This window comes from Anticarsia gemmatalis, chromosome 3 (genome assembly GCF_050436995.1).
Source record: "Anticarsia gemmatalis isolate Benzon Research Colony breed Stoneville strain chromosome 3, ilAntGemm2 primary, whole genome shotgun sequence".
Lineage (NCBI taxonomy): Eukaryota > Metazoa > Arthropoda > Insecta > Lepidoptera > Erebidae > Anticarsia > Anticarsia gemmatalis.
The window spans coordinates 11,948,130-11,962,278 of NC_134747.1; the positions used below are offsets into that span (position 1 = coordinate 11,948,130).

Consider the following 14,149-nt stretch of genomic DNA (forward strand, 5'->3'; position numbering starts at 1 on the left):
AGATAATATGAATCAGCTGTTACTATAGCGCCGACAAGATACTTGTATCAGATAAACACAAAGTAATTCAATGTTAATTATTATCTTTCAAAGAAGCTAATCAGTTAGCCTACTGGTGAATGCGTTCACGACCTAAATTCGGCACGATTACTTTTAATAACCATCACGCACAAATTGCTAAGATTTCGGCATTTTTATTTAATAAAAAAAACTTCCTAATGTATCTATTATGTATTAAAAGTGTCGCCATACAAAAGTATCCAAAAATAATAGTTTAATATTTGCTGCTGAAGGCATCATATTCAATAAAACATTAAAGACACACAAGTACTGTAATCAAAAATATCAAAAAAACTATTCACAAAAAAACACTTTTGGAAATGACTGATTAATTTATAATTGAGCGTCAAAGTACTTATTCAAATTCAAATTCGATAATACAACCAAAAAAACCTACTATAAATAAATACAAGGTTAAGTAACCTCGAAAATTAACAAAATTGTCATCTGTGAACAACTATAGAACATTTTGTTTTCAAACGGCGTTTGTCGATAAACGTCTCCCATTGGCTGTCGCTCGCCGTGACGTGGACTAAATGTAAAAATTTAAGCGACCTTCATACACACATATTTAGGCATATATAATAATGTTGCCAAGTTCACTCATACCCGAACATAATAAACTAATGTTATGCATATTTAGAACGAATACATTATATAACTGAATTACCATAATCTAGTCGTCATGTTGCAGTAGGAGGCTGTTCTAATCTGGGCATTATATGATCTAGAAATTAATGCAAAATAATTCTCGCGCAGAAAGTTGAAATACCTTGATACTTTCGAAATTATTGAGGTATCGATAGAAGATCGAATTAACACTGTATCTGCCTACGTGCAGCAAGTGTGTGACAAAACATACGCGTAGGCAGTCCAGTCCAACTCTAATTGTATAACGACGGGTCACTGAACTGAACTGTCGGTGAAAATAATGAAGTTAGTTGCAGGAAATAAACTTTTAGCAAGTTTTTAGATAGCTATTTTCATTGTCATGTTTACGGCCAAAAATATTTGGCTTCGTATTTACCAAGTAATAAATCACGAGAGGGTAACAAAAAAGTAAAAGATCGTTGTCTTAGGATTCTGTTTTGTCAACAACTTTAACATAATACCTATAATATATGTTTGTTGGAGAAATTCTAATGGAATTCATAACATATACATCGGCGAACGATGGTCCAAATTTTTAAGATACTTTCATAACTATGAAATAACGATCTAATTTTGAAATAGATCATTATAGAACTAGCTGTAAAATGTTTACAAACGAAACAGAAATGCTTTTTATTTGGTAAATATAGGCATTTAGGCAGTACTTGTGAAATCAGATGAAAACAATGATGGTAAACACGATTTGAGTCGTAAAAAACTGCGAACTACGCGTAAAACAGGAAATACAGGTTTAGACAGTAACAAAATGAATGACACTAGACAAAACTTGCAACAAAATTGAGAAGGAAAAGGAAAACTCTAAGAATAGTTGAAAGAATACTATTTTATTTCTAAAGGAATTAGATTTTGAATTCTGTGTGATCGCCCGCTAGGCATTCGTTAGTAAATGAAAACCGTGACCGATCTCATCAAATTCGATTCAACTGTTACGGTATCACTGAGGTATAAACATCGAATAAATACGTATTAACAATGTTTTTCTAACCCACCCATTACATACCGTATGTTAATGTTTTTGATAGTCAAATAAAAATTGAGGACTAAATATATTAACATAATTCTCCTAATTAGTAGAGTCCATTAAAATCAATGGATGGCAATAAAGATTACGTGTTGTACAAACCGGGTAAGGTCAACCCTAAATAGTAAACGATACCAAGAGAACAGTCAATGTATAATGAAATAAGTGTTTACTCAGGAATTGAGTCAGCAAACGCCATGATAACGAAGATGAAAGTCTCAGACAATTAGATAACCGAAATTCGTGTTTCCAAATTTATCAATGCAGCGATGTTACACGACCAGAATACGCGGGCCCTAACCGAAAATTTAAATCACACGCCTAATCTATGATAGAGTGCCGGAAAACACAGCTGTATCACGAAGGGCATAAGGTTTATTATTGTGTAGGTGAATGGTGTAACGTGAACTACGGTACAGACGTGGAGACAGACGTTTGCAGAAGCGCAAACGCAACACAAGGCGTTCGGCCGACGCTGACCGCGGCCGGTGTCTAGGTGCTAATAGCTCGCCCATGGACGGCCGTCGCACGAGGCCACTTTGACAGTTTCTATGCAAATGTTAATGCGTTGCGAGACCAGTTTTCGCCTCACTGAGCGGTTCCGGGCCGACTTCGGAGCGCAATTTATACGCACCCATTAATTATTAATCCCAATTCTTATGTTGTAGAACTGGATTTTTGACAAACTCGTTAGATTTTCTGATTCGATTGGCGAACTTTGATATCGGGATGGGCGATGTGCGGCCTTACGCACCACGTGAATCATCTTAGATAATACACTTCCAGCTACTGGGAAATTTTAAGGAACCGGTCAGTGGTGATCGCGCAGAAAGAATTAGTGATGCAATAAGTTTGAACAAAAAGTGGGAGATACGGTTGTCTCATTATCAAGTTCAATAGCCCCGAGACGGCAGCACGTGTATGCAAAACTTCGGGACGATACGAAACTGCGCAAAATCGTTCTCATGCATGAACAACTTAAGGTGCAAACTGCTGTACACCCTCGCACGCGCTTAAAATGTATCATATGCCGCGGGGTGTCAACATGTATTTATCAATGACTCGGTATCTCGATGCCTATTTTAAATCGTCAAGATTGACTCCCAAATGAGGCTACGCGAGTCGCATATTTTCTATAACCCTATTGCGACTTCCTGGTCACACCCAAAAACCCAACTAGCGAAGAGGAATGCTCGTACTTATCCTAATTGTAACTAATAAAGACAATACTTTCCTCGATTCCATGTCGCAAATTCCACAGTCCTTGTATCGTTAATAGAAAACCATTAGATGTATGTCGAGGTATGCACAAATATCATAGTTTGTATCACTGAATGTGCGTTCACTACACTTGAGTTACACTCGTTTAGTTTAGCACCGCTGGGTCGTGGTCGCGATCACTTCCGCATATTGCATGGCGCGTTTGCGCTCGCGCCGACCGCTCCGTCTGCAGGCCGTGTGTGCCGGTGCGCGCTTCGCTCCTAGCCGTGGGGAGCCTCGCTCGCGAATGCGACCGCCGAAAACTCTTCACGCCGGCCGAATGCAGAAAATTCGGACGCGCCGAGTGGGGGACGCTCTACGACTATCCGAAACTTGCGCGCGTACGTGCAGCGCTTCGCTATGAAAAAATCCAAGGTTAACGCGCGCTGCCAAAAAAAGACGCACGCAAAATGAAAAAAGACGGCTAGAGCGGCGCCCCTCGGGGCCCTCGCGATGCAGCCGATTCTGCAAACGCCGCGACGACGCCCCACTGCCGCATTTGTGAATTTTACTTCATCACATACCACGCATACAAACACATCGTTGGTTTTAGTTCGCAGTTCGCGGCGTAGGTACATTGTCTAGTTCCACGCTAGTTGACGCTAGGCACACTAGCTCGTTGTATTGTGTTCACAGGCTATTGACACTGAATCTATTACTTTAGTATTTCGATTGGGGCGTTTGTTTTCCTTCTAGTTTTTTAAATTTTACATACATAGTATTACGACTCTATTTTATGGGTTAGGTAGTAGTGTATTTTATACCTTGATTTCACTTATTTTAAGGCCTTTGAATAATTTTATATATACTGTTCACCGGTCTAGTTTTTATGATTTTTTATTGAAATATGTTTTAGTGTGTCATTTACACTCGGTTGGCAACAAATCTATTTATAGGTTACGTAGCGATTTCTTTGTTCTCAATTCTTATATCGTCGAAATCGAGTTGTATCAGAAAAAAACATAATTAAAAATAGTTTTAAAAATCGTTTTTACCTAAATAGTTAAATAAAAACTATGTAATGAGGTCTACAAAAAGTAAAAAGTATACTTTTTTATTTTTTTTAACAATTCTAACACTTTTTACAAGACTTAGTAAAATTGAGTACTAAGTCTAGATTTTCCGTAGCAATGCCTACGTATCTGCTACGACGAAACTCATTATCGGCTCTGAATAAAACTGAGTTTTATTTTAAACAATACAAAAATACTTTAATTAGAATTAATTTCTTATTATATTTATACTAGAGATGAAACGGATATCCGGTAACTATCCGGTATCCGGCCTATCCGGCGGCTTTAATACTATCCGGCCGAATACCGGATAACTACTATTCGGCCGGATAGACATCCGGCCGAAATAAAAAAAGATCTGGATAAAAAAAATTGTTAAGTAATTATTTACTTTATTTAGTAAGACTTAAGAACTTGAAATTTTCAAATAACAATAGCACAATGAAATAATAACCTAAAGTCACGCACGTGTCTGCACTGCAATCGACACAATAAGTCAATGAATGAAAGAATTGCTAACTTCGCTCATCAACGAAAAGACCCGAATCAAACCGAGGCCACCCGGTCGTTCGCACGTCGCCTACGCCAAGTGTGTGTGCGCTGCACCAAACGGCTAAGGTCCGCCGAATATTCGGCGGCCGGATATCCGGCTATCCGGCCAGGTGGTAGGCCGAATATCCGGTATCCGGTATCCGGCCAAACTGCTATCCGTTTCATCTCTAATTTATACTCATGCTTTTCGTAAGAAATAAATATTTTTGGTCGTTTCTTTATAACTAGGTTTTAACTTTTAGTTCTACTATTTTTATGGCGTAAATAAAATTCTTGGTTGCATATTTTTTACAAAAACTTTGCAACTTTTGTAATATATCTTAAGTATCTGTGCACAGCCATTTTTTTCTGAGTCATGTATTTTCTTTAGAATCTTAACTTTTTTTAAAATGGAGTATGGATATAACCTGTCAATAAAAACACGAAAAAAATCCTAGCAAAACTTATTTGGTGATGAAAAACTCAGTCTTACATTTACAAAACGATACTTATTTATAGATGATGAAACTAACTATATAGAGGTCAATACATTCCCAATAACGAAACAAAACAGGAAGACGATGCATACAAGACTCAACCACAATGCACAATGGAATTACGTACGAAGTTTTATTATCAAAAAATATTCTTTCCCTACGGAAAGTCCCCAAAACAAATACTGCAATATTGTATTTCCTTCTGTCAAATATATTATTTTAATATCCGTAAAATACATTGCGATACGTTGCACACATTATTTTGCACCTTATTTTATTACACATAAGGTTGGATATACTAAAAGATGACTTTGTGACTTACGCTGGATGTAAGGAAGTCTAGTATTTGGGCAATAGGTTTTAATGAATTGTACTATACACGGATATGTACACGGATAGGCCAAACAAATTAGAAGGGAAATGAATAAAAACCCATAATTAATTTGTGCCGCTGCAGGATACTGGTCTTCTAGAGAAAGGTTTTAAGAAATAGACTGAAACTTGAATTAGTTTTTTTTTAGTTTAGGCAAACGGAACAATACTATGTCTCATTATTTTAGATCTACATATTGTATTATTATACAAAATTAGTTTTGACTAAATAATTTTAGAACTAAATTCCATCTTGGTAAAATATTTTTTACCTCTTTGCCTAAATGATTCCTCATTGGTCGGTCCTAAGCCTTACATGGTTACCATGGTTACTCTACCAATTTGACAGTTACTTTAGGTGTATACAAAATTGGTATCGTTTATTTACATTCATATTTTGCTCAATTTATTTATAATATAATAGTTTTTCTTACCTTTTCATTTCCTATTCGTCTGTTGGTAAGGACATGTGGAGAGAATATTTCTAAATTAGTTTATTTTAAAAATTAACATTGACACAGACATGCACGTCACAAACACAAACATGACACTTTAAAAAAGGCTGTATACCTAATACCAAAAAGTATTTAAATTCTTTACGAAAGAGGTCGGTTACGGCGTTTTGAATATTAAGCCCCAGATTCAAAGATTTTGAATGAATGTTTAATATCCGATAGATACAATTCAGTTGATAGAAAAGACAGCAAATTTATGAAAGCCACTGATAACTAACCGATACTGATTTAAGAAGTAAGAGACGAGAAAAGGTTTCAACATGGCTTCTTAGCAGTCGAAAAAATACAATTTTAAAATATTTTTTGATATATTTTATTTAATAATATGTTATTATTAGGCATAAAGCCAGGATGGCTGCGAAGTTAAACATAAAAAAGGGAGAACCGAGATTAACAGTTTTGAATTGTTAAGATATAATAAATATATAGGTTAGAATAGAGAAGGAAAATTAAGTGAATTCACTATTTAGTGACGCATTTAGGTAAAACGTATTGGGTATATACGCACTAACGCATAACCACACGATATTGATAAATGAAAATGACGCTTTATAGTCTAAACTGCCAATTAGTTTTAATTTCGTACTAGATTAAGCAGAAATAGAAATAATTTGTACATAGATACAAACCAATGTTAGTAATGGTTTAAACAATTGGGGAAATAACGTGGTTTTTACGATATTATTATTTTTACAGATCTATTAAGCATGCGTGTTAGTAATTTTATTATTAGGACAGGCTTAGATCAGCATCAAAAAATTGAATCGAATTTATTAATCGTTATAAACCTGCGCGTATTTTAAGAGCATTACAATGTTACTACATTTTTGTGTTTCTATAAATTATACTTTCATAATCTGTATAATAAATGCAAGTCTAGGACAAAAATTTATAATATTAATCTAAATTAAGCTAGAATGAAGATAAAATATAGATCTTTTGTTAAGCCAATATTTCAATTGTCAAATATTCACTCCTTAATGACATTCTTATGAAGCTAATATTACAATTATATTAAAATCATTCATATAAATAGACATTATCGCTGAAAATTATAAAAAATGATTCATTTGCCAAAAACATCCGACTTAAAATTCAATTATTAATCTAAAAATATATTTAAAACTTCCCACTTTACAGATATAATAAAAGATAAAATATTAGAAGTAATCATGTGCCTACAAATGTGCAATGGCCGAAATGTACAATAACAATCGACACTAGTTATCACGACAGCTGAAGGCCACGAGAATTATGATAGCGCTGGTGTATTAGAATACGGGGCGAGCGTGATACGAGTTTAATAAAGTCGAGTTTTGAGTGCAAGATTGAGTTCAACTTTATTGAGTGTTACTTAAATTTATAGCTTTGTATCTTATAGTGATATTTTAAGGAATACTGTACCAAAGACGTATCTTGAGTGCAAGACTGAGTTCAACTTTAACGTTAGTAGACTTTATAGTGTGATTTTAAGGTAGACTTTAAAAAATCGTGCATGATTGAGTTGAATTTTCTTGAGTGCCGCTTATATCTTTGTAATGATATTTTGAGATAGTCTTTCCTACATTTAAAAATAAATAGCGTTAATATGGCCAACTTAGACAAAACGGTTTAAATTGAATCACAAACTTTAGGATACAAGTTATGTTATTAAATCACTCCTAATATTACAAATAGTATGTCTGTCTTTAAAGATTTCACAGCAAAACTGTAAAATTATGCACGGAAAGTAGAATACAATTATCATTTTTTTTTAGCTCTACTTGACACAGGCCTCTCTATTCCTCTTCAGACTTCTCGATCTTCTATACGCCAAATATTTTGATATTCAGACGTAAAGAGTCAGAGCCACAGAAATAGCAAATCTATACAAAATACTACACTATAAAATACTATAAAAGTCACTTTATACCAAACACAAACAATTGTAATACGAGCAATAACCAAACAAGTCGTACGCCGTAACGTTCCAGTGAGCGATTTGAGAAAAAAACACGCCGCAACTAATTCCCTTTACATTTCCTGATACGCGTCATTGGTGAAAAAATTAAGTGCATCGTGAAACTATTCTGTTAAATTTTCCTGTTAGGTAATTTTAAAGAAAATATATAGATAATACTGCTTGAAGAGTGGGTATTGATTAGGTAAAGTTCTTTTCAAAGTGAAACAGATATCGTTAACCAATTCATTATTATTGAAATAGAATTTTAAGGACCAGTTTCAAGTTTTGACTTAGTATCAGATAACCTTTTTGCTAGATCAGTGGTTCCCAACCAGTGGTCTGCGGACCACTGGTGATTCGCGGAAGTCAAAATATGGTCCGCGAATGATTTAAAAATTTATAATTTTCAGGATGATTATAACTCTTTATTTTTAATATACTCACATAGTGGTCCCTGCTAACAACAATTAAATAAAAGTGGTCCCTGACTAAGAAAAGGTTGGGAACCCCTGAGCTAGATAACAGTGACAGCTAATGTTTGAAAAGAACTGACAAAATTCCGCTTAATAAACAGTTTACACATAAACAGTTCCAGCAAAAGCGCCACCGGACCTTAGAGTTATTTTTATTTATTCGTAAATATATTGTATTTGTTTTTAAATTCCCTTCCTCACATTTGTTTAAACTAACAATCACAAAAGACTACAGCTTCTTTGCTCTAACAATTCGACTAATCGAAGGCTTTCCAACCTTCAATTGCTCATCAATTTTATGAATTTCTTCAAGCGCTATAAAGAAATGCATAGTAGGAACAGGGTTAAATAAAACTACAATTTGTTTTAATCAGTATTTTATTAACCCGTACCATTTCAAAAACAGTTGATAGAGCTGCATCTCCTTGTTGTAAACATAAGGCTATTGTTGAAATTAGAAATGAAGTATTTTGTTGGGTGCCAGAGCAGTGATTATGTTAGGAGTTAAAACAATTGTGTGATCATTACAAATATGATTCTTACTTTCTGCCTGTAATATAACTTGTGTAAGCAGTAAAGGAGAAGTATCTAAAGTCTTATGAAAATGCAAGACTTTTACTTACTAAAAATGCTGCGCTTAATATAAAAATTATTATATTATTATTCTAAGGACGTAATACGTTTTTCGAAGAAAACTGCAGACATATTTTTCAAACAACCTGTATAGTTTTAGTTTACAACATTGTTGTTTTATCTAATCAGTGTTAGGTACGCACATTGATTAGATGGCTGCATCGTTTATCGCGGATACACGAAAAATAAGATTATGTGATACTCTTGTACTTTACACTAAATACATAATTATGCACAATTGTGTTCCAAGAGGAAAATGATGGAAAATGCAGAATGAATTTTAAGATTATTCTGTAACTTTGGATTGAACTAACGGAGATATAAAAACAAACACTTATTATTACACTCGCGCTGTATTTTTCTTAAAAACCTTATTTATTTATTTTATATTTACGTACATAAAATCAGGTTTTTTTGTTCATAAGAGTAGGCAGAAACAAAAAACATCAAATCTTGCTATAATCCCTACAAACTACATTTGCTTCATTCACTTTCAAACATCTCATCATAAGACCTAGCTGTCTGAACGACGGTGCTGCAAACTGGAATTAGAACTATGTTTAGTCTTATTTATAGATATTTTGAAATCTGTGAGGAAACTAGTATAAATCATAGTACATAGGTATCAAATATTTTCCAACAATTTTGATAGCACGACCACAATAGTTATTTATATTATCACTGCACACATCTGCAGGATATCCTTAGCTAAAATATTCGCGTTTGATTAACAATTGTATAAACTAATAATTAAAAAGTAGGACAGGACAGTACTCATTTGGCTTGCAAAGTACCTACTCATTTGTACAAAATTGCTTATGAATTAAATTTGAGGTGTTCTTCAAAAGTATTTATGTCGCTACGATAAACTTAAAAATGCCAAAGAGAACATGATAATTAATAATGGGTTAAATTTGAGGGGCATAATGTGTATTCGGCTATACGAGATGAAAATGAAATGTACTTTTATCTTTTATTAAAGGTTCGACATAAGTATTTTCATAAACGAACAAGGAAAACCCAACGCATTTTGATGAGTCCAAGCAATAAAACATAGTTCTAGTAAAATTTTGTTCGATCAAAAATACAGCAACAACCTCGCTCTATTTTCAAAAGGGCACACCTCATTCCAAAGACTTGAGACTTAAGTCCTTTTCGTTGCATATTCATTTATATTCCCATATAACTAAGCTTTCACTCAATAGATTTCCTCATACATCAATATTATTGAATCGTAATACTTCCTGCATCGACTCTACCTGACCCCACCCTATTGCGAACAGTCGTGTCCGTCTATACCTATACATATCATTCACAATGGGGCTCTACAGGTAAAATGTCACCCGTAGCAACCCCCTAAGAGGATCCGATATTCTCTGTAATGGGGATGCAATATTACGATCACTGGAGCTTGTAAAATTATGGAACAAATTGCTCCTATTTCGTAAATATGTTGTGGAAATAATTATTTGTTATTATTGTATGTTTTGTTTTTCTAATAATGTAATTATGTATACTTTTTCCATTAAAATATAAGTTATGATTTGGGTTGTCATTTTTCCAAAGTGTAATTTGTACTTTCCTCCACCAGGTGGCGTTGCACTTGCAGTGCAACAAGAGTGTGATAAAGCAATTCAAATTATTGTTATAAAACTAACAAAATCAGCTATGTATAATCCAAATGCATTAGTGCATATCAGTAGAAAATATTATACATAAAACATTGGAATATGTTACGAGAACTACTTTTAATCAATGAGTAACATTATTTCTGAAAAATGTGACATTCCTGTATCGAACAGTACACAATAATTAATAATTTCTTCATAGTATTAACAAATACTTTATAGTATTAACAAATAATGAGAGCATTCTAGTTTCAATTCGACTCGAAGCCTACTCGTTACGCAGTTAGGCTTACACGTGTCTCCCACCCTCTAGCCTTCAACCCCCCGCTCACCTTTCAACTAAAATTTCTATTAAATCCATACTAATATCTACGCATTTACCAAAGACTAACAGATGAAATTATTCAGGACTCTACGATTCTGTAGTTTTGAATACAAAAGAAATTTTAATGACAGGAATAAAGTTTTTAACGCGATCATTAGGAGTGACAAGTGGCGCGAACTACCGGCAAAGTTTGGCAACTTGGTTTAACTTAATAAAGGTATTGGGAAATTCGTTTATTCGATATTTTAGTGGTAGTCTCTGTCGTGTTTGGCGGTACTTTAGTACAGTATCGATGAAGTCATTGATATTAAATATTAGGGGTGTCACGACACCCCTGAAACATTAATGCATACGAAAATGTCATTTGTAGTTTCTACATTAAATACTGCTTCAAGGCATTGTTTTACTTTTTATTGTTTTATTAGATAAATGTCATCGTAATGTTTATTACAAATCAGTATAATAAAGTTCTTCCAACGTATCCTATTTTCTTGCGTGTGAACCTATTTCAAAGTTTATCTTGGTTTTCCGTATTTAATACTTAAACAGTAATAATGCTGCTTTATTATAATAATATGCGTCCATTGTTGATTTGAATTGAGTTTGAGAAAAGCTTAAAAAATTGTTTGCGATCAAAGTTAAATAATTTATTTTACATAATTTTTTTATTTCTATTTTAACATCGATGCCGTAATAAAATCAGATAATATCATAAAAACTAGTTCTACGATTATAATTTTACCGCCTCTTGATACAAAACCCTGTTTTCGATTCTAGAATTCAAAACAAATAAATGTCAGTAGGTGACATTCAAACGCAGTTAAAAAAACAATATCATTTAAAAACCAAAATGAATGTGACCATGTTTTTTTAAACATAAAATAATATGAAAATAGGTGGGATATTCTTACATACATACATAAAATCACTGTTTTTTCTCATAGGGGTAGGCAGATACCAAATAAAGGTGGGACATGGTTGCTAATAATGCAATCATGCAACAGATTAAAAAGTAATCAATAAATAAAATGGCCGATCGAATTTCCTAATTCGAAATTGAAATTTTCGAACACGGGTGCGTTCGGAATTAACTTCTGGTACCTACATACGTATAGATACGTTACATCTGGATAAATATTAGCGCATGCGTAGACGTGTACCGTTCAATGTCAAACTTTTGCATCTAGCTTGATAAATAGGCAGTTTTTGAACGTACCTTTCTACTGTTTTGTAAATATTTTTTATTAATTAGAACGCAATACTATTAGCATCTGTCTCTAAAAGCATACAAGACTACTATTTTTTTTTTCAGTTTTAAAATTTTCAATAGGTTATTTTCAACTATTTTACTATCAATTACGAGGAGATCAATTGTTTTTCTATTGAAATAATTGATAAGTATTTGATTGAAATTTACTAGATTTTTAATACTGGTATATAAGAATGTCATCTATGCTGTTTTGACGGATATGCGATTTTATGAACATAGCAATTTATACCTAGTTATTTTTTCATTTAGGCATATAAGATAAAGTGCGTAAGAATGCAAGTTGTATGAGTTTGGATTTCCCCGAATACTGCGTGCAATTATTTTGTTATTATCACCTATTTTATTACTCGAGATATTTTTAATGATAAATAATATAATCAATGAATCAACTGAAAAACACTTTAATTTTAACTTCCGGTAGAAAATGTAAGCTAGATTTTTTATGGTTTCCTTTGTTTTCAAATCAAATCATTTCATGACTTTATTGATAATTAGATTAAAAAGGAACCAACCAAAACGAACCTTCATTAATAAACATGACTTTTATTGAGATAAAATAACTCATATGCCTATGATAATCTTCTTAAATGACGCATTTACATGTAAAATAAATAATTTTAGATACTATAGAAACAAAAAAAGAAGGTTTAATAGGCTTTATTAGTTATTCTTATTCCTTATTCTTGCAATATTAAGTTTTTTAATCTAGAGTCAGTCGATTAGAATAAAATTAAAAAATTTGAAGCGCAGCTGGTTGTTAACTAAAATATATTCAAATTAAATTACGTATTCTAGTTAAAATACGATTTAGAAGTTTTTAACAGTACAAACACACAATTAAAGTAATTAAAATAAGGAAGTGAAAAATAACACAAAACAATGACATTACAACTACGCACTTTACGCATTTATGATGAAAAATATACTTTGTAAAGGACAGTTTTTTTAATCCTTCGAATAAATACTTGTTAAAAACAATAAAAAAAGCAACTTCACAAACAAAATGAATGACGTAAATGAACTTACCTCGCAAATTAATGAACGAATATATCAATTATCATTGCCACAACATTATCACTTATCAAATTATCATCCAATTAAGTAAACTGACTCAGGTTTTAGTCCTTTTATTAAGCAGCGACGACAATATCCATAGTCGTCCAAACAATCACGTAAATCCAAACACCGAATCAGCTGAGACGTATAAAATAACACATACTACTTATGCTCTACGCTTTTGAAAAGGAAACCTATTTAAATTTTCATGAACATAAGTACCAGCTGTAACTATCAATCGAACATGTAACCTATTTCCAAAACCGTAGAACACTAATTGTGTTTGGAGCGTGCGGCGTATGTCGTAATGCATCTGTAGGTACTCACGTGGAATGAGCGTGTTCAGTGTGCCATCGACGTGGTGTGGCGGCGTGTCGGTGCGTAGCTGTGCGCGGTAGCAGCGCCAGGCGCGGGGCTCGGCTCGGCCTGGATGCAGCGGCGCCGCGGACGCGCGGTATCGAGGAAGTAAGTCCCGGCGAACTGTCATCGGCACGGAAATCGGGCGGCGGCGGGCGCCTGCGACACCAGCGCGCATGCGCCGCGCGCCCGTCAACAGCCGCCCTGCAGCCAGCCGGGCCCACCCCCACCTTACGCACCTACCCTTTAAATCGAACGTCATATCCCGCACACCGTTCGCACCGCCACCCACCGCCCTGTGTAATTTCTGAAAAGCGCTGACTACCCGCGCCGACCCTAAAAAATGCATTGCGTAACGGTTTTATAAATTCCCGTGAATGTTTGCCCAATCAATTATCCACCTGCTTTAGGCGAGGACACAATGCCCTCACTAATGGTCTGCTGAGTTGCCGGTGATATTTTGTTCGAGCACACTTTGTGTAGGAACTATGATGATTTCTGTAGATCTCTAATATCTAAACAGT

At 34.1% G+C, this 14,149-nt stretch overlaps 1 protein-coding gene across 1 annotated transcript in view; it reads right to left on the reverse strand.

Annotated features, from left to right (window-relative positions):
* Nucleotides 1-13,739, reverse strand: part of chinmo (Chronologically inappropriate morphogenesis) — a 64,020-nt gene extending 50,281 nt beyond the window's left edge. The window contains exons 1-2 of the mRNA XM_076136603.1: nucleotides 13,596-13,739; nucleotides 5,861-5,879 (exon numbers count right to left, since the gene is read on the reverse strand). Coding sequence (XP_075992718.1) covers nucleotides 5,861-5,868 — 8 coding nt within the window. The 5' untranslated portion in view covers nucleotides 5,869-5,879; nucleotides 13,596-13,739. The remainder of the gene's footprint in view (nucleotides 1-5,860; nucleotides 5,880-13,595) is intronic.
* Nucleotides 13,740-14,149: the final 410 nt, after the last annotated feature.